This window comes from Leptidea sinapis, chromosome 26 (genome assembly GCF_905404315.1).
Source record: "Leptidea sinapis chromosome 26, ilLepSina1.1, whole genome shotgun sequence".
NCBI classification, from domain to species: Eukaryota; Metazoa; Arthropoda; class Insecta; order Lepidoptera; family Pieridae; genus Leptidea; species Leptidea sinapis.
This window is the reverse complement of record NC_066290.1, coordinates 1,380,301-1,401,787: the sequence shown is the minus strand read 5'-3', so window position 1 is coordinate 1,401,787 and position 21,487 is coordinate 1,380,301. Positions and strand designations below refer to the sequence as shown.

The 21,487-nt window shown below is 37.7% G+C and overlaps 1 protein-coding gene across 1 annotated transcript; it reads left to right on the top strand.

Moving 5' to 3' along the window:
• Positions 1–186: 186 nt before the first annotated feature.
• Positions 187–21,471, top strand: LOC126972302 (cilia- and flagella-associated protein 206-like). Its single transcript, XM_050818957.1, has 11 exons — positions 187–234; positions 1,789–1,910; positions 10,495–10,547; positions 11,591–11,783; positions 14,548–14,695; positions 15,585–15,709; positions 15,938–16,080; positions 16,599–16,723; positions 17,809–17,918; positions 19,134–19,365; positions 21,068–21,471. Exons 2-11 carry the CDS (start codon positions 1,857–1,859, stop codon positions 21,154–21,156), a joined length of 1,272 nt encoding a protein of 423 aa, XP_050674914.1. The 5' UTR covers positions 187–234; positions 1,789–1,856; the 3' UTR covers positions 21,157–21,471.
• Positions 21,472–21,487: the final 16 nt, after the last annotated feature.

Here is a 21,487-nt window from a genome sequence, read left to right as displayed (position 1 = left end):
GGTTTCAGAAATGATTTCATTTTCATATTAGAATATGTCATTCTTTTGAAAGTAAGAATTTTCTGAAGTCAAACTTCAATTGCGCCATCGTGAAAGCATTATGAGATTGATTTTTTTACGACGGGCGACATTAATTTCCGATACGGTGAAGTTAGTCGATAAAATTTCCTCTAGTATAGTGTGAAGTGATATCTATATTCAAGATATTACAATTAAATTTGACATTTGACTTACGTATTTGAAAATAATTTATAATAATAATAGGCAGATCAAAAATATAAAGTTTTGAGATTTAACCTCTTTGAGATTGAGATTTACCTCAGAACTCAGAAGTTCTAACCCCCTACTGCTGTACCTTACTATAATATAGTACCTAGGTAACACTGAAAATGTTTAGAAAATAGCTTAATGTAGAAAGTTGCCAATACTTTTATTGTTTTTCGAAGTAATCCGTTCCTCTCTACACATCGTCGCATTCGATGGAACCACTGAGAAAAGCAGTGGGCCCATTCTTCTTTAGGGGTCTCTTCTATGGCATTTTCGTACGCTTTCACCGCATCTTCAGGGCTCGTAAAGCAAATACCTCGAATTTTATCTTTAGTTTTTGGGAATAAATAAAAGTCGCAGGGCGCCAGGTCAGGACTGTACGGCGGATGACTCATTATCTCGACACCTGCCATAGTCAAATATTCAACAGTCCGTTTTGCGGAGTGCCCTGAAGCATTGTCGTGGTGAAGGAATCCTGCTTCGAGGGCGCTGCTGTCGAATTTTTCAAGACAACAGGAAACAGCGATTGACATACCAGTCTGCAGTAACTGTCCTTGCATCTTCTAGCTCAACTATCGCGAAATGACCTTTCCGACCAAAGAATCAGCAGCAATCATCTTTTTTCTTTGACTTCTTCCTTTCTTTACCTTAGTTGGCCGATCCTCGGAAGGAAACACCCACTGAGCTGATTGTCTTTTGGTTTTGGGTTCGTAGCAATATATCCAGCTTTCATCACCTGTGACGATGTCAAATACAGCATTTGAGTCACCGCCGTTGAACTTATCCAACATTTGGCAACACCAGTCCATGCGAAGGTGTTTCTGGTCGTCGGTTAAAGTATGGGGAATCCATCTGGTACAAAGCTTCCTGACGCCTAAATGTTCGTGTAATATTTTTTGAACTTAACTCATACCAATGCTTGCCCGTATCTGCTGATAGGTCACTCTCTTATGTTCCTCTATCATGCGTCGCACAGCACTGATGTTATCTTCAGTAGTGTCTGTTAAAGGTCGTCCCACATGCGGATCATGATTGAGATTGCTACCTCCACGCTTAACTCGTTAAACCAATTGTAAATAGTGGTACGAGCTTCATTAAGAAATGCTAACCGCAGCCTATCATAGCTTCGGTTTAGAGTAAGCTCACAACGAAAGTCATAAAAAATCATTGACCGAAAATTTTCTCGCATTAGGTTCATTTTCACGTGTAACAAGAGTTTTAGATTTGTCGCCAATTCACAAAAACAAATGACAAATGAATGCAATATACTACATTATGTTACCAAAGAGTTCTAAAATTGAAATTCAGCAAAAGTTTTCATTAGCAATGTTTCTAACTGGCCAGTTCTAAACATTTTCAGTGTTACCCACGTAATCGCTAGCAAGCGCCCTCTGCCACAGCACCGCCACTTCCCATTTGGTGTCGCTTTTTATCTTGAAGATGTTCTTCATATATGCTATAAGGTAGTCAGTGTTTTATTAATTCAAAAGTTTCATGTTTTAACTCGATTTTTCTCCACAGTGCCGTTTAACTTGGTAGATGCCGGAAAGGCATGTTTAGCGTCCTTGTCTAACTCCCTGATCGCAGTAATGCAGCGGGTGAATACGCTGACCACAGCAGTGACTGACTCAATAGCCATTCAGGTATGAGATGTAATGAATTATGATATCTTTGGTGATTTTAATTATATTGTAAACAAAGTAGTTTTCGTAATTGTGTTACGTTGTTTGATCAAGGTACCTAATAATCTCGATTGGCCTGTCCTAGTTGTATGTTCTGCTAGATGTAATGTATGTTCATAGGCACATAAGTGAATTTACCAGAAACTGTCATAACCATAATGTTAACACCAGGAACAGACATATACTTATAATGCCTACTACTCGGCTAAGTCGAGTAAGTAAGTCTTTTGTGGGGCGATGTATATGCTTTTACAACAAGATCCCAGAAAATGTTCAAAACAAAAGTATAACGTTATTCAAAAGAATTGTTAAAAAACGTTTGTGTGGTAAAGGTAACATAAATGACTTTCTTAATGATACCACAGATTGGGAATGGAGTGACCGCCCTCAGGCTATTAAATAATAAGTTTAATTGTACTATATTACTATGTAAACATATTTATTAGATGAAAAAAAACCCCGCTGAGTTTTTTGCGCCCATTCTTCTCAGATCTGAGGCATTCTTTTTGGAATGAGTGGTAGTTTTTGACTTTCAATAAGTGATGTCACATCCTATTTTGAATAAAAATATTTGAATTTGAATTTTAAACGACATTAAAAAGCGAGAATGTTTTCAAAAGCTGTTATTTTTACTGATTTTGATAATTATTTTTTATTGAATGGTATGCTATGGTTGTCTAAATTTTTATTTAAAAATCTTTTTCTGGTTGATTGAGATATCTTCTTAGATATACAAATACAAAAAATACAAAATCATTTATTTCGCACTTTTCATATACAAATTAACATTTTATACTGACCCCCACACTAGGCGTTGCCTGTCTCGTGGGGGAAATAGTAGAATTAACAGAAAATAAAGATATACAAGCGGCTAGTGACAACAAGCTGATTACTAAAATTTTACCAATCATATAAAGAAATAAAGTAACAGTAATAACTATACAAGTATTAATTGTGTGTATATGTGTTGTGTGTATGAAAGTGTGTGTATTGTGTATATGTATTGTGTGTATTTTTTAGGATTGTACCTTAAGAAGATTTTCAGTTTCCATATAGGATAGTTGTATCAAATATTTTGATAGAAGCTCTTTAGCCTTGAAGATGGAGTGTTCTTTAAATTTACATAGCTGGACCAGTTTATTATAAATCCGGGGGTACAAAAAGGTTGGAAAGCGACATGCAAATGCAGTTTTGACATTAGTAACAGGCAATTTGTAAACTCGGTTTTTAAGCAATGTGTTGTATTCTTTTGAGTTCAGAGCTGTTTTGTGGACATGCATCGCCAATCTTATCAGGTACAGCTTTCGAACACTGAGTACCTGAGCGTCGCTGTACAAATCATTCGTTGGGTATCTAATCGGTTTCCTCGAAGCGACTTTTAACACGGCTCTTTGCGCTCTTTCCAATTTTATGAGGTTGGTGGAATTTGTACCTCCCCAGGCTAGAATGCAGTAATTTATGATTGATTGTCCGAGGGCTAAATAGATGCTTTTTAATAATGAAAGCTCAGCGGACTCTCGAAGCAATTTAATGGTGTATACCAATTTTCGTAAACGAGTTGAGACAGCAGCAACGTGATCTCTGAAACTTAATGTTTCGTCTACGACTATTCCAAGATATCTCATTGCGTTAACTCTTTTAATGTGATCACAAGTGCACTTTTGAGCTGGACGTCTTGTACAGTTTGTACTGTGAATTTTAAGATTTTGCTGTTGGCTTGGTGATGAAGCAGAAGTCTTATAAAAGCATTGAAATCTAGTTTTAGAAGAATTTAAAGTTAGAATATTTTGTTTCAGCCAGTATGATACCAGTGACATACCTTGCTCGACATATTCGTAAACGGTATCCCGAGAGAGTCCGTGAAAAACAATAGCTGTGTCATCAGCGTAACACAGGATCTCAGCATTTTGTAATGGGATAAACATTATGTCATTAATATATAATAAAAACAGAGTAGGACCTAAAATGCTGCCCTGTTGTACCCCGAAGGATATTGGTCTCAGGTCACTAAGTTTATCACCAACTTTAATACATTGGCTTCTATTCGTCAAATAGCTGGTAAACCAATCCAGTATAATTCCTCGGAACCCGTATGCTTCGAGTTTTCGCAGTAGGATGGGAATTGAAACTGTATCAAAGGCTTTCGATAAATCTAGGAAAACTCCTACACAGGCCCTTCCTTCGTCTAAATGGGCGGCAACAACTTTTGTGAGAAGAGTCACTGCATCTTCTGTTGACTTGCCCCTTCTAAATCCAAACTGCCGATTCGCTATAAGGGAGTTAGATTCAAGGTAAGCGACTACTCTTTAGTTCACAATGCGCTCCAATAGTTTTGAGACAGACCCTAATAGTGATATCGGCCTGTAATTACTGGGTTCCATCTTTGATTGACCTTTATGGATCGGTACAACTGCCGCAACTTTCCATGCCTTAGGGAATGTACCACTTTCGATGCTTTGATTAAAAATCGCCGCTAGCGGTTCAGCAATTGCAGGGCCCATTGACTTTAGGACTTTATTATTCAGGTAATCAAGACCTGGGGAGCTATGAGGGTCTAATTTCTGAATGAGACCGAGAACTTCATGTTTATCTGTAGGCGCTATAAATATTGAGCTTAGTGCTGATGAGTTAATTTTGACCTTGGCTGCAAGCGATTCTTCGGTTCCATTTTCTTGACCAAGTATTGTATTTGCAAGGTTTTGACCAGCTGAAGTAAAATACTCATTACAAATCTTTAAGGCCTCTGTCTCATTGTTTCTTATGTATTTTAAATCTTGCGCTGGAGGAGCTGTGCAATTGCGATGTGTTATTTTATTGATTGTTTGCCAGTGCTTTCTTGGATCTTTTTTGTGAGCAACTAGTTCCTTTTTTTCGTGTTCAGCTTTAATATTTCTTAAGAGTTTAATGTAGAAGTTACGATATCTTGAATAGATTAGTTTTTTAGTTTCATCATGAGGAAATTTTTTTGATATTTGGTGGAGTTTATCTCTTTGTTTGGAGCACCTAATGAGGCCAGGAGTCATCCAGGGGTGGATGCAAAATTATGAACGACTTACCTTAATACACACACTCGATTCGGTGGTACACACAATCGATTCGGCATGAAGGTTACATGGGACGAATATGTGATCGATGCAGGTTTTACTGTGTGTAGGTTTGTTGATAGACGACAGTAGCCCATGTGAAGCAAGTACTTCCAAGTAACTTGATGTTTGCTCAGTAGTTATTTCTTCTATAATGTTAATATTCACGTCACCTGACAGTATGAGACAAGAGTGTCGGTTAACTGACTTGAGCAGCTGGTCCAAGGACTGAATAAAGTTGTCAGTGTTAGGGAACGACGGAGAACGGTAAATACCTAGAACTGTGAAAACTTTGCATACACTTATCTTCAAACAGTTTGGTTCGGCTATATCAGGTTCGGAAACTTCCGCAGACCATTTGTTATTTACGTAAGCGATGACCCCACCTGATTTGTTGATGTACTTTTTTGTGCTGTGTGCTATATAACCATTTATTTGCTTAATTGTGGTGTAATCATTAATCCAACATTCGCTGAGAATAATAACGTAAAACGGTATATCGATTCTAGCTAAAGTCAATAAGAAATTATCAAAGTTCCGCTGCATGCTTCTGATATTTACTTGAAGAATTTTAAGTGTATATTTTGTTATAATGGGATAACATACTTCCGGACTAGAAATAATGTGGCATTTAATGTCAAAAGAATTATCAATTTCAGTCATAAGATCTAAAGCAGCCATAGAAAATGGATAATTATAAAATAAATTTGTTTTCTAAGTAATAAATACCACGATGTAAAAGCGCCCATACAAGGAAGAGGACGTGCACGTGCATTGGGGTTTGTTTTAAAGGTAAGTGTTTGTTTAAGATTTTTTCTTTCAAATATTGTAGTATGTGTGACTGTTTGGGTGTGTGTTGAGTTAAGTTGAGTGAGAGTGTTAAATTTCAAAAGAAATATTTTGAACGAAGTTAAATACAAAATTTCTAAAGATAAAAAAACAAAATACATATATGTTTTACTAAAGTTATTCGTTACGTTTGTCTGAGAAGTTCTGGAGATCCTCAAGAGAACGAATCTGATGGGCCGGGCTTCCGTCTCGACCCTCGTGCTTTCTGATATATATATTTCCTCTTTGGGTCCAGCAGTATTTAAATCCATTCTCCTTAATCCAAGCCCGGGCATCACGAAATAACCGCCGGTTAGTACTGGTCAGGCGCTCATTTACAAACAGTTTCATTTCGGGTCCAGCTGGTACTATGTCCTTGGTGGTTAGGGCCGAGCGCCGCATTTTCGCATTTTTGAAAAACTCTTCGCGCTTCGCCCTCCGAACAAAGGATACTACCAAGGGACGAGGTCGACTGTCATTTTTACCACTGGAATGGCGTGGGCCTGCTCGGGATGCAAAGTTCACATCAGCTTCTTCTAGCTTCATCCCAATCTTTGTGGCTGTAGTTAGAACCATGTGAAATGGGTTTTCGTTGGGAGTTTCAGGGAGACCTATTATTTCTAGCTCTGAGTTAAGAGATAGCTGGGCCTGTTGGTTTAGCTGGCGTTTGAGCTCAGAAACTTCTATTTTAAGTACAGAATTCTCCTTTTCTTGCTCTTCTAGCTTAAGAATACGTGTATTGTAGTTCTGAAGTTTTTCTGATAAAGTCTCGAAGTGGCTTGTGAATTCAGTTTGAAGCTTTGCCATACCTTCTCTCAATAAGCGGATTTCTGAAACCAGTGATTGCATTTCGTCCGGCCGGTTGCGTTGCAAATTGTTCTTTCGGAGGGTGACATTTCCTGATGTCCCTACCTGGTTGTGTATATTGTCGCCGTCCATTTTATGTTGTCGCAACGTGGTAGGGGGATGAGCGCGGTTTTGTTATATATTAGATAGGTTTATTATAGATAGATTTATTAGGTGAGATTTTAAAAGATCAATGCACACCTAGCCTGAATTGAAGATACTTAATATTTTTAAATTTATTTCAATTTATAAATTTAAATTATAAAATATTTTATTATAATAAATTATATAAAAAAATATTATAATAATTAAAGAAAGACACAAAAAAAAAATATGAGTTTACTGAGATTAGAACTAGTGACCTATGGACTCAGTGTAACACACTGTTATTGATTAGGCCATTCACGATGTTTAGTTTAGATTGAAATTTTACATTCAATTGATGGGAAGCGATAAATTATTGCTGATGTTGTCACTACTTGTCACTATTGTTGTGGATTTCGTCAGCTGATTAGTATTTTGTTAGAACCACTTTCTTTCACTTTATACACAACAGATTTTATTTATGTTGTATTTTTAGACACTTCAACTAATATTCTATTGTAATCTGCTAATAATTACATTGTAAGCTGTGCGTGATAATTATGTTTATTATTGTAGAAATCTGTGGATATATTGTTAAGGATAATTTGAGCACTATCACAGAATTTAATATGTTTGCTTCACTACTAACACACAGTGTCACAGTATAAATTGGATATTTTTTCGTTAACACAGCTTAATCGTCTTAAAATAATTTTATCCACTATATATTATGTCTATGTATATGTTAGACTATTTGTAGCGATTTTTATTTATTACTAGCTGACCCAGCAAACGTTGTATTGCCATTTAAAGTAATAAGAAAAAAATCAATAATTAATATTTTTGGGGTATAAAAAATAAATGACGACCGATTCTCAGATCTACCAAATATTACTAAATCGTACATAATATGTATCGTACTACAGTAATTATTATATTCGATTGCCATCTTGAAACAATATTTCTGTGAATGGAACAGAATAATATAAAAATCGCGATACAAAAATTGGTGTTGATCGTTGATGGGTGAAAATTTGAAGTGATATTTATTTTATTTATTTGAAGTGTATTTTTTAATCCTGAATCATAATTAAATATAAATAAATAAACTATCCCCCTTATTCATAATGGTCCGCTAACTTTAAACAGTCGCTTAGGAGTGTTTTTTCTCATTCTGACTTAAGTCAATAGAAGAAGACAGAGTAAGAATTAGCAATGCTTTAAGTTAGCAGACTATTATGAATAAGGGGGTATATATTTAGCGGTGGGTCACCCTTATCATTTAGCGATATGAAAAATAGATGTTGGCCGATTCTCAGACCTACCCAATATGCAAACAAATCGGTTCAGCCATTTCGTAGGAGTTTGGTAACAAACACCGCGACACGGAAATTTTATATAGATATTATGGTTAATACCTTGAAAGTGGCCATGAAATTGTCCTGTATAATATGTGTAACGCCAAACGATGTCATCTGGAAACAGCTGTTATATTTCTGAATGTTGGCCAAGAAGCGCTTAGAATGATTTCCAATCCCAGAAACTAAAGAGCGTAAAGGATCTGGTGGTGCTACAACTTTACTTTTCCTCCAGCACAACATAATTCAGTAGAGTCATCACTGTAGTTTAACGCCTAACAATATTTACAAATTATTGTCATTTCCCCAATTGTTACCGATTTGTCGGCATATTCGGCGATACTATGATCCCGCAATAGACTAACTATTGCCGGATCATAGTGGGACGCAGCTCATTCCAGTTCCATCACAGTAGCACTGCGTCCGCGGAATCGCTCTATTTCACTATGTCGTCCTCGCTGTTGTTGTGTTTAATGTGCACCAAAGAGAATTACCCAAAAATACGTTCAGTGCTCGAAGTTGTTGCATTCTAAGCCTATCTATGTCATTGTCACTCACTAAAGAGCGCAATTCTGACATATCAATGCGACTATTTCCTTGATCTGTCTCTGGTCATCATTGCGGTAAGCACGTGAGGTAGCTCGTCGCACATTTGATTGACTGCGAACCTAATTCAGGTCGTCTACTCCTCGGCATCGTTAATTATATTAAATAAAATGGGAAAAGTTCTCGTGCACTTAGCAGTAAAGTGTCACTATCACAAAAGATCAACAAAAAAAGAGCATATAACTTGAAATGTCACTATCACAGAGGATAACTTAAGTAAGAAAGTTGTCGCTCACGTAGCGGTTATCTTCACTCACAAAGATAGAAGGAGGCACTCTATGTCTAAGGCATCAATCGATATAGAGGATGGATCGACATATAGATATAAAAAATCTAATTACGAGTAGTTATTCATTTTCAACTATTCTTTCAATTCGATTTCTGACGGGGACACGTCAAAGAAAAATCAAAATTGTTGTTTTTATTTAAACCCGAGCATTTTCATGTTTATTCAAAACTTTTAAACCTTCCCTGGACTTCCACAAATAATTCAAGACCAAAATTAGCCAAATCGGTCCAACCATTCTCGAGTTTTAGCGAGACTAACGAACAGCAATTCTTTTTTATATATATATAGATTATTTTTACCAATTATAATATTTCTTACTTACTACATTTAGGCACCAAAATATGTCTAAGCTAAGGTATATTTATCATTCTCATGATAGTAAATCGAAAGAGTAATAAATATCATTACAATTTAAAAACTTTCAATCAGGTACCTTCTTACTTATTTTTTTTTCAAATTTTTAAGGGGTTGTTTCAAAGTGTTATATGTGTAAATATTAAATGACATTAATGGAATGGGGTGTTAAAGAAAAATAGGAAAAATAGGATTGCAATACATACATATTTGTGAAATTGGAGTAGATTAGAGCCAAAATGTATCAACAGACACTCTTGTACTGTGTTAGGAAACCGCTTAGCAATACGCTTTTTGGAAATATAACTTGGAGTTCCAAGCAAAACCTCTGCAACAACCTTGTCACAAGGCACGAACTACCCACACTTGGCTAGAAGTCAACGTTCCAGACTTTATAAGAGCTAAAGACTCGCTCACGTCTAATCTAAATCTGAAAGCTTTTGGCTACAAATTATGGTAAGTTTTAAAGACATGGGATTGGCTAAACGATACGCTGACATCGAGTAGGTGGTTTAAAAATCTCTAAAGCTGTGACTAATTTTCCCATAGAAACCTTGCGTAAATTCATAGATTCGTGGTCACCGATTAAAGGCCTGCGTTTATTAATCCAAAGATTTTGGAATAGTAGGTTTTTTTGCTAACACTTTAATAAATAAATATATATAAGTTTCTTTACATTATATTATGTCATAAAAATAGATATATTTTTATTTGCACGAACTTTTTAACGTTAGTAATCACGGCCACCGACATTCTATTGCAACACCATATGAATCACAAGAGCGTTGCCGGCACTTTAAAAAAGAGTATTTGAAGGTATCCATCTCGTATCGTCCCGGAAACACTGTATATGGAGACTCATTCCACAGCTTAGTCGTACGTGGAAGAAAGTTCCTTGAAAACTTCACTTATGGTCAGACCAGGTATTTTGCATGAAAAATTGTGTTAAATGAAGAACTAAATAACGTTCATTTGAATATTTTCGTCGCAATTGACTCGATGACCTGTCTTTTAGGCTTGAATTAAAGTTGACACAGCCAATAATGGATCATTGTAGTCTCAGTGCGATTATCAGTTATTTTTAAATATATTTCCAGGAAGAAACTGGAAACGTGGTCATTGATATACCGAATAATAGCTCGCTTACGGAGTAAGTCACCATTTTATATTTTATTTAATTATTATACTTATCTTAAATTTATGTAGTTGAAGATATTTTATAACATTGCCTGCGTCGACTATAACTGAGGCTTGATATTTTTTGACGATATCACGTGACGACGTGACGTGAAGTGACAAGCATTCAAGCACGAGATGAGACAACGAGATGATTATCTGATAGTAACGTAACCTGTTCTTCTTATTCTTCATATGCATTTCTATTACTGAATGTTAGCTGTCAGATCAGCTCTTGTGCCAATAACAGGTCTTCCACTCTGTCAATACTGGCCTCGCTAATCCTGAGATTGTCAACTGGCTGTGCGAATAACCAGTTTCGCCGAGTACGCAACAACACATATCCCTGATCATTGTAACACTGCAATTTCGCGTTGTTGTGTGAAGCTTTCTCTCTGTACCTGTTTTATTTACTCATGTGGTTACGATACATACCATAGTAGGCTATCTCAGTCCCGCTACATGCGAGTGAGAGAGAATGATTCGTCTATTTGTACAGTGAATTCTTTTATTGGTACTAGGCGCACATAAAGTAGAGATAGTACATATTCCCTGACTGGGCTCATGACTACCTATCGCCTTCGACGTAGAAAGTCATTATTATACTTTATAGGCACCAGATGAGCTTGCATATACAGCGTGTTACTACAATGGCGACATTATATAAACACACGGGTAGAAATACTTTACTATATATATAAACTAAGCAATTAAATTTTCCATAATAACCTGTAAGAAATCTAGTAGCCGCGCGCTAAAGTAGGTACTGACACCAACTTCGTGCCGTCTTATGCGAACATTTAAGTCTGATTATAATTAAGTTTCTTAAATATATTATTTACTTTAAATTTTAGAAATATTTACGATAAAATTAGATAGCTCAACCTGTGAAGTGTGTATTCATTTAATGTCTCCATTATAGCGCCACGCTGAATATGCACATAAATCTAACTTTGAAGGCCCCTAAGTCGTATGTTTTGAGTATAATGTACCTGGGCAATAAGAATTCGTTTCCAGAGACAAGTATAAGCAGGTATTCGATCTGCTTGCGTTCAACCGACAGTACGAGAAGTTCATCCGCTGGCTGCTGTCGGATGTGGAGAGCATGGTCCACTGTGGCAAGCAATACGTGGACAGGTTCCGAGCCGCGCTGCAGGAAGTGCACACCGCTGTCAAGTACAAGGCAGCCGTGCCTGTTGCCACCGTGTTTGTGAGTATCTAGGTGTCTGTCCCCTACACCGTGACAAACCATGACGTGCTATGAAAGTGTCAGTCACAGGAAGGAACAAGACACGGACCACCATTGTTATATCTAGTTATAACATCATCATAGTTACAATCTATTCACATGAATAACAACAAATAATGACTTGGCATAACGCGTTTTGCACTTAGAATTATTTACCTATTTTTAATTAAAATGGAACGAAATGACGAAATGAAGGTCATTTAAATAAAAGATTATTGTCAATGTGTCTCAGAGATATTGGTTCTCTCTGCATTATCTACTGTTATTATCGGAAGTATTGTTTGCCATCACACCTATTTCTGTCTAATGCATAAGACAAAAAATAAATAAGACGGACCTGTGCATGTTTAACTCCCCGTGTAGGTATCGAAATCGTATTTACGCGCGGCGGCCGATGCAGGCCTACTCCTAAAATCGATATTCGATATATCGTGGCATTAGTCGTGTCGAATTCTACTCTTAGGTACATCGTATTCAGTGTCGAAACGATGATTGAACGAACGAAACATTATTCGATATTATCGGTCCTAACCCTACTCTTAGTTGAAAATGTCAGAGACGAATATTCGAATTTGACAAACAATCAAACGTCACTTTTACGATAATCTCAACGACACCTTCTAGGCTGTCGTTGCTATTATCGTTTCAAAATGTATAGATATATTTGCCATACAATATAAATACTTAATAAATATTATTAAAAAAATAAAATGTGATTTACTATTCAACAGGATTTTTTTTACTACCAAGTAATTTAAGTCATTTTGTTGATCGCTTATGCGTAGAAAGTAATGCAAATGGCTGTCTGAGAAATAGGAAGTCGACGAGAAGGGTTGACTTACTTTTTTTTACATTTTATTATCCGCAAGTTTTGTATTAATCACTCAATTTTCAATGGTCATATTATATTCATTGCAGAATTTTTTAATATTTATATTTTGTGTAAATGATACATTTAGTATCATTTTGGTGGTGCAGAGTCTGGCATGGTCCTTAGCGCCTAAGCTATGTTTTGACTTTTGACACTTAACAGCGACATAGCTTAGATAATATTTAGTTTTTATAGGTTTGCGCACAATTCATTCACTCTACTCGTTATATCGTAAAAAAATCAAAATATTAGTCTATGGTTACGATGTTGTTACGATAAACGATATGGAATACGATAATTTTTTAGAGTAGGTAAGTGCGATATATTCGGAGTATTATCGTATCGTTGCGAATATATCGTTGTCGATTTTTCGGCAAAAACAGTGACGCACGCGCGAGCATTGTACGTCACCTACTTCACCGGTCCTACCGATTATTTAAAAATGGAGAAACATAAAAAAGCATATTAAAAGTATCTGCAATCCAAAATTATTTTTAAGCCTCATAAAACTCTGAAACAGTCTAATTTAAGTGATTATTATTATAACGAGATTACTTGTTTGACTATGTCGTGGTCTTCCAATGCATACACAACTAATGTAGGTTTGACAACGAAATTCTATTGATTTAAAATACTGATTACATATCTACCTATTTATATTATAGAAAAAATTGAACTATTTTTATTTGATAACCTTATACTAGGTAGGTACAGTTTTAGGTATAAAAGACAACCCTAATGTCGTCAGAAGAGGTAAGAGTTACGCGATAGAAAGAGAGGCTACTTCTAGGTAAATAAAAATGTAGGCTAATAGCGCTGTGCGATGTGAATAACACCTTATTTTATGACCGCAAGAGTCCCTTTTTCTTTAATTGAATTTGCGGAGTGAGACTTCCGTACTTGTACTTTTATATATTCTTTGATAATACTCAAAGATGTGCCGGCTCAAAACAATATTTCAAGAGCCTTTAATTTCAGTGATGCTCATAATTGGGCATTACAGCAATTACAGGCTCTTTCCATTTTTGTGTAATTAGATGACGAGAGCAGTATACTGTAATAACAAAATATTGCGGTTTGTTTTTCGTGTTTGAGTCCCACTCGTATATGCCCCATTAGGTAGGCCCAGCTACTTCTTTAAGTCCATTTATGGAAATTATAGAATCGTGTAATCCGAAATATGCCCTTCGCCGCTACTACATCTGTGAATGTTTCCTATAATTTATTAATTCTTACTCACTCTCAGACCCTCGTCGAATCCAACTCGGAAGCGTTCAGGAAGCTCCGTAAAATCTTCTCGTCCCAAATACCAGTGTCTGAAGACGAAGGTTTTTAACCAGTGCGTGTTGCCAGTGATGACATACGGAACGCAGACGTGGTCGCTAACTATGGGCCTTACGAGGAAGCTCATTGTTGTTCAGCGGACAATGGCTCTCAATTGCTATGCTCGAAGTTTCCCTACGAGATTGAATCAGAAATGAGGAGAACCGTAGGAGAACCAAAGTCACTGACATAGCCCAAATGATTGCAAAACTGAAGTGGCAGTGGGCAGGGCACATAGGTCGACGGACAGTAAGGTCCTCGAATGGCGACCACGTACCGGAAGGCGTAGTGTTGGTAGGCCCCCCACAAGATATACCGACGATCTTGTCAAAATCGCCGGAATAGGTTGGATGAAGGCAGCTCAGGACCAATCGTCATGGCGATCTTTGGGGGAGGCCTTTGTCCAGCAGTGGATGTCATCCGGCTGAAATGATGATGATTAATTCTCACCTCTACATTGACAGATGGTGAGCTGATAAAGTAATAAAGACAAGTATTTTTAAATTTTTCGTATAATTTCAATACTTTCAGCCGTTGTTTGCGAAGCTCTGGCAGGACTGGCGGTGTATGCAGAACATTATGTACTTGGTATCGACTGTCAGCCGTCTCATGACGACCTTGGCTGGCATTCAGGAGCAGATGAAGATACCCTATCCCATGGTCGATATGATGCTACAAGGTAAGCTCTGTATAATCATATCATCAAAGCTTATCAAAACAACTTCTAACTGGTAGTCAAAGCATAGATTTTTCATATTTGCTATCGTAATTTTTATTACCAAGCAACATGCTAATACAAGTAGAATCTCTATAGAACAATGTGGGTTTTTTTTTTTAAAGTTATCAAAACTTCGACACAGGTGAATCAAGATACGATTCCTGGGGTGGTCAAGCCGATTAGCAACACCATGTTCTATAACCAAGAATAGTCCTTTCAGCACGGGGCTTGTAACCCCAAAACCCCACGATCTGTGGTTTGAAGCAAACGTTAACTGACTCCATCAGAGCTGAAGACTGCCCGTCATCTAGTCTTGATATTAATCCGGTGGATTATGAGTAGGAGGGTCCGTAGCTACTACGTAAGTCGGTACTGACTAGGAGCCGATCTAATTCCTAGCCAACAGATATGTTTGAAGCGTTTAAGCAAAAAGCAATCATATGACTTATGGCCAGTTTTAGAGAGCATGGCATGCTCTAAGCGACACGATAATGTGGAGTTACTAAAACAATTCATAATTTTATCTGTGAAGAAATATAGCCCAAGAAGTGATTGCCTGGTTCAATTAATAAATGGCTGTAACGTTTACAGGATTGCATTTTTGGAAATTCAGATAATATATTTTAATGAATCTCATATGTGATATGTGTATCTATAAACTACCGGACACTATACTAGTAAGTAATTTATGCAATAGAAAAAAAATATATATTTGATGTCTTCTCCAGGCTAACCGCGCCCTGTCATTTTATTTGAAACTTTTCTAATTTCATAATCGTCGCTGGCGTTGTATTTCAAGGAAAGCCAAGGGAAGAAACTGCAAAAAACTTGATCCATTGTCACTTGTCAGGTAGGAGCGTGGTGACAGAAGATCAGAATGCGGGGTTGGTGAACGCAGAGGATCGTATGTCGATCAGTTCACTTCAGAACTACGTCGCTATCGACAACCTCGCGCCTGGTGAGAGAAACCCAGAGGTGAGCGAAATCCAGAGGCTAGCTCATAACCTCTCATAGTGTATCTAACACAATCATAGGTCGTTTGGCTTATACCACAAATAGTTGTGATGTGAATACTGCATTTCCTTTTAGAAATGATGTGATATAGTAGTGCTCAATCAAAAATTGACCTTGCTATCCGCAGGTTACCCGCCAGGCTCATCAATTTTTTCGTCTTGTTTTATTTTATACCACGTGTTGTTACAGTTTCTGGGTTTCTGCGCTGTGTGCCTCAGTGTAGGAGCTCTAGTACCCAGTAACATGAAGATCGGGCTGATCAAGCACAAGGACAAACTATATGCCCTGTGCACAGTCAGAATGGCTCTGCGCTTCAGTAAGGACCCAGAAAGGTTAGTTGTCTTTTTAATTTATTTATTTTTGTCTGCCTTCAAAGAGCAATAGGGCTTATAGGAAAACCGTTTAAATGAGTCCTCACGTAACAGTACGGTGATAGGAGCGAGGGGAAGCCTCAATCTTGACAGTTTTTGGCTCACGTAATTATTGTATTGTACCTATGTATTTTTAAAATGTTTAGGACAGCCAAGGACTCATTGAATCTGTTTAATAACCCTATAACCCCGGAAAGTGACGACATTCACGGAGCGGAGACTGAAGTCATGAGCGAGTAATTATTGATCTACCCTCTTTATTATTCTTATAATACGTCGAACTGAGGTATCGTCCCTACTATCACGATCACTAGACAGTTTAACTTTATTGTCGGTTGATTCTCTCCTAATGGGTGATGGAGACTTTGAATAAGTGATTTTTACATCAAAAATTGCATTCGAATGTAAGTACTACGCACAGCCAACGATGGCCGACATAAGCCATGACCTCTCTGTAACAGTGTTCGTCAATGTATCAGGTATATCCTGGAGGTGGTGCAATACTCGCGAGAGAACCCTCATCTCATCAACTTACTGGACATCCGGAGCGAGTTGCAGCGAGTGAGGCACATCCACACACTGGTCGTCAGGGCGCAGCCTAAGAGTATGTCACTGGATTATAGTCTTTAACTAGAGTCCAGATTATGTAAAAAAACATCTCATATCATAAATTTATCAAGCATGCTTTATTAATATCGATGATTTATTGTTAAAACAGTTTAACATAGCCTAGCTGCTCTATTGTTTACATATAGGATTCGATTGTAATGTAAGTTATTACTACAACAGCCTCCACTAACGATTAGAACCAAGGAAAATTTTAGTTTTTCTTATTAACTTAACAAACTTGTATCTTTCCGTGTTAATGAATGTTAGTTTGGGTCAAATCTTGAAAAATTATGACGTTCATCACCTCATGACGTTCGTTCCATTTGCAATTTGGTACACTTGCGTATCTTTACTGACAATGCTATAATATCATACCGTAGAGCTCGTCTTATGATGGAGCTGAATGGTGGTCATGGAAACTTCTCAACTTAACAAGATAAACCAATCAAGCTTGGGCTCTTTTGTTTGTCTTGGCAAACACCCTAGTAGTGGTTGATTTCCAGGGTCTGATGATGGAGCTTGAAGGTAACCATGAACATGAAGTGAACTTGCTCGTTTTATACGCATTATCAAGGAACAAAGCCAAGTCAAAACTGGTGAATGTAAAATATTCATATTTCGATTTATCAATGACACATAGGTTCCTACCGACTACAAAAATGCGCGTGCGCTGAGATCGTCACTTAGACCCCTAGCAGCGAGCGTTTGTAAGTGACTGCTAACCATTCCATTTATTTTATGACAAGGACGAGACGAGCAGGACGTTCAGCTGATGGTGCTTGATACGCCCTGCCCATAACAATGCAGTGCGGCTTGCGATTCCTGAAAAACCCAATAATTCTGAGAGGCATTACAATTGTGCTCGTCACCTTGAGACATAAGATGTTAAGTCTCATTTACCGAGTAATTTCACTAGCTACGGCGCCCTTCAGACCGAAACACAGTAATGCGTACACACTACTGCTTCACGGCAGAAATAGGCGCCCTGCATTGTGCCTTACACGCTCGGCGAGTGCGTTGGGTCTGGGCGCTCGCGTAATATGAAGTCGCACCATAATGGGATGTTTTAACTACTTACAGCAAAAGTATGTGATCGCGACGTGCAGACAGAGGCGCATCCGATAGAAAGCTACATAGAGAAAGACTACACATGGGATTTGTGGGAGTGGAAACGAAGAGCGTGTCAGTGGGTAGGTGACATATCTAGCTGCCTTCTATTATTATTATATTTATCAATCTAAGAAGCCAGTTTGAGCGGAATGAGGGATTACCTAAGATATTATGGTTAACACACATACATAGTCAGACATATACATACTAGCTGACCCGACAGATGTTGTTCTGTTCATAATTGCGGATCTTGCGGATGGAATTTTGGAAAATCCTTATCTGACCTCTAATCAGTGAAAAGAATATTCCTACCAAATTTCAAGTCTTTAGCTCTAATGGTTCCAGAGATATCGTGATGAGTGACTATATACGTGGAAATCTCTTATCTTAATATACTTACATAAACACTAATATATGACACGTTGTTTGTCCGCGATGGACTCCTAAACTAATGAACGGATTTTAATGGGGATTACTTCAAAGAGTGCAGTTTGGTCCAACTTGAGACAGGATAGTTTTTGGTTCGATTTGGGACCCATAATTATTTTTAATTTAAATTTTTTTATGGACTTTTTTTCTATGAGAGAACATGTGACGCACGCTTTGACAGTTCCGCTGTGAAACAATTTCATTATAACAACAGGGAGCATTTTTTACGAAATAATTCTTGATGTTTTGAAATATTATTGGCAAATTCCTATAAAACAGTATTTTTTTATTATCTTCAGAACAACGTCTGTGGAGTCAACTAGTATATATATAGATAGTTGTGACGGGGAACGGTTGAATTGTCGGGGATCGAGCTGCTGTGAACGAAGATCACTTGGCGTTGCATAGAGACGTCATTAGAGGTCACAGAGACGCGTTTATCACGGTGTTTCTGAAGAGCAGTTCCACCCCACTCTTACCGTCGAATTCCAACATCACACGACAGGCCACAAGGCACAAACATCAATATCATCCTCACTATATGGATGTGCGGCGTTTCTCTGCATTGCAGTTTCCAAAGGTCTTTCTGCCACGTAATACACTGTAGAATTAGCTTTCTTGCGCGCTGTTTTCATGAAGATACGACATGGGTACCTACACTTTCCTAACAGACCGGCAATGCTCTTGTGATCTCTCTGGTGTTGCAGGAGAGTTTGGGCGGTGGTGATCACTTAACATTATGTAACTCTTCCTGTTCCTTGTTCCGAGAAGTATTTTAATTTCAAATTTTATCGTATAAAAAGTTAAATTCTAAACGAAAAAGCTTCTTTAAAATATCTCTCTTATTAAAATATCGACTGATGTAGGCCAGCATCGTGAACTGCAAGACACACTCCACTCAAACGCACTACAGCCACCTCCGCTCTGAGATCCACTGCCAGACCGTGCACCCTCGAGATAAGTGTCTGCAGACCATGAGAGATGCTGCTGTCAGCACCACCAACAATGGCACGTTCTTATGGGGCTTGCGTGGGCAACTGGGAGACGGTCAGCACAACATGGAGTTGCTGGTTAAGCATTCCCCTGAGAGGCAGAAGGGTAGGTTTCCTTAAACTCATCCAAATAATGTCCAAAACTGTAATCTATTTCGTCTTGAAACAGCGGACCCCGACAACCCAATTACCTTTTAAGTTTTACAATCCGTCAGGCGCCCAGCAGCAGATAATGCAAAGTGGCTGATGTATTTCGTCAAAACGGCCATCGTAGCGTGCCACTCGTAAGTATGGTCGTGAATCATATTCTTCTATTATTTTTAAGGGACAGAATCACAGAAGAACAAATTCATTCCAGGTTGGTCTAATCTAATATTACCGCTCTTCGACACACTTTATGACTAGCCTGGTATCAGAATACTGGGTCTTAATATTGTAAGGCCAAGCTACATTGACTTTGAATAAACTGGGTGTCATCAATAGAGCTAGATAATACTTCAAGCCGAACCACATCTTAGCGCTCTCCTTATAAAAAGCAGTTCGGGCCGCTACTGAGTAGCTATATATTGTTAGTATCTCTGGTCTTGTGAAGCCCAGTATCAAAGCTCGAACCGTATTTAACCGCCAGCAACGCAGAGCTGCTCGAATCGTCATGAATCTAGTATTCTGTGAACGGCTCGATGGCTTGGCGTTGCGTAGAGATGACGCGCGTCGTTCACTGTTTGAGGTGGTTGCAGCCGCCAGATTCTATCATTGCAATACACGCAATAAACATATCGTCCTAACCATTTATGTTGTAGTATTGTAGTATGGCGTTCCTCCTAAGTGTGGTTTTTACGGAACTTTCTTCAGCGCACATCCAAAGTATGTTGAACGGCGTGTTCCAGGAATACACAACATAGTAATATAGTAACTAGTACTTCCAAAATTTCCGCTTACACCTGTCTAAAAGGCCTGCAACGCCCCTATGATTTCTCTGCTGCTGTAAGAGAGTTGGGGCGGCTATGATCACTTACCATCAGGTGGCTCGTACGTTTTTATATTCTCAGCAATAATTACTACGCATGTTTCTTGGCAGTAGGTACGCGAGAGAAAAGAAAAGAAGAAAACATATGATCGCGTTCAGTCCAGCCCTGATAAATTAAATGCGCGTATATCTAATTCTCGCTGACAAGAATCGTCGGTCGAGCTCGTCAAAAATGTTTACATTATCGTTGACAACACTGTCAATAGGTGCAATGATAATTCTGAAGTTTTTCCTAATGACAAGCTGCCTTGCAAATAAACGCGGGAAACGTTATACGTCCGAACAAACCATTCGTAAGCAAAATGTCTATTTGTAAACAGCTTACATATTCTTGGTTTATGCTTAGTTATAACATTATGTCAACTTTATTTGTAAGGCCGTAAGACTATCGCTTATATGACGTTTGTCAATTATGCGACACGTAGTTACCTATCTAATAAATCAGACACTAAAATATTTGTCATGTTTAAAAGTTTTGTTAATTTTTTTCGTTCCTTACTTATTGGTTTCGGGTTATGTACCTGTGCCCAGGGCCCAACCGACATAAAAACAACCCAAAAGCCTTTTGGGCCTGTTTCTATGTCGGTGGCTGTATTTTTCACACATGCCTTAAGGTTAACCCCTCTCATGCATAATGGTCCGCTAACTTTAAACAGCCGCTAAGGAGTGTTTTTTCTCATTCTGACTTAGGTCAATAGAAGAAGACAGAGTGAGAATTAGCAATGCTTTAAGTTAGCAGACTATTATGAATAAGGGGGTAAGTATTTATTTATGATTGTAGTTCGCGTCGCAGAGGTGTGTACTTGGCCTTGCATCGAGAAAGTGGAGCCTAAATCAGATTTGGATTTGGAACCGACACATGACAATTAATAATATTTATTATCATAATCGTACGATGAATACTTTAACAATCTTCAGCATACCAATTGTATCTATATACAATAAATTACTTATAGTTGGTACAAGAGCACCTAAATGTTTAACCTATATATGCTCACTAAATTTATTCAAAAATAAGGGCGTAATTTTAAATAAATACATTTATTTTCTCTACAGATATATTATCTTTTAATGTACTGCTGACAAGTCTGTAGTATATCAGCTTTGAATATATTACTGTTATATTTAGAATAGCATTAGCATCGCGATTAAAACGAATTTCTTGATTCAATAAAGAAAGATACTTACCTACATGAGTCTT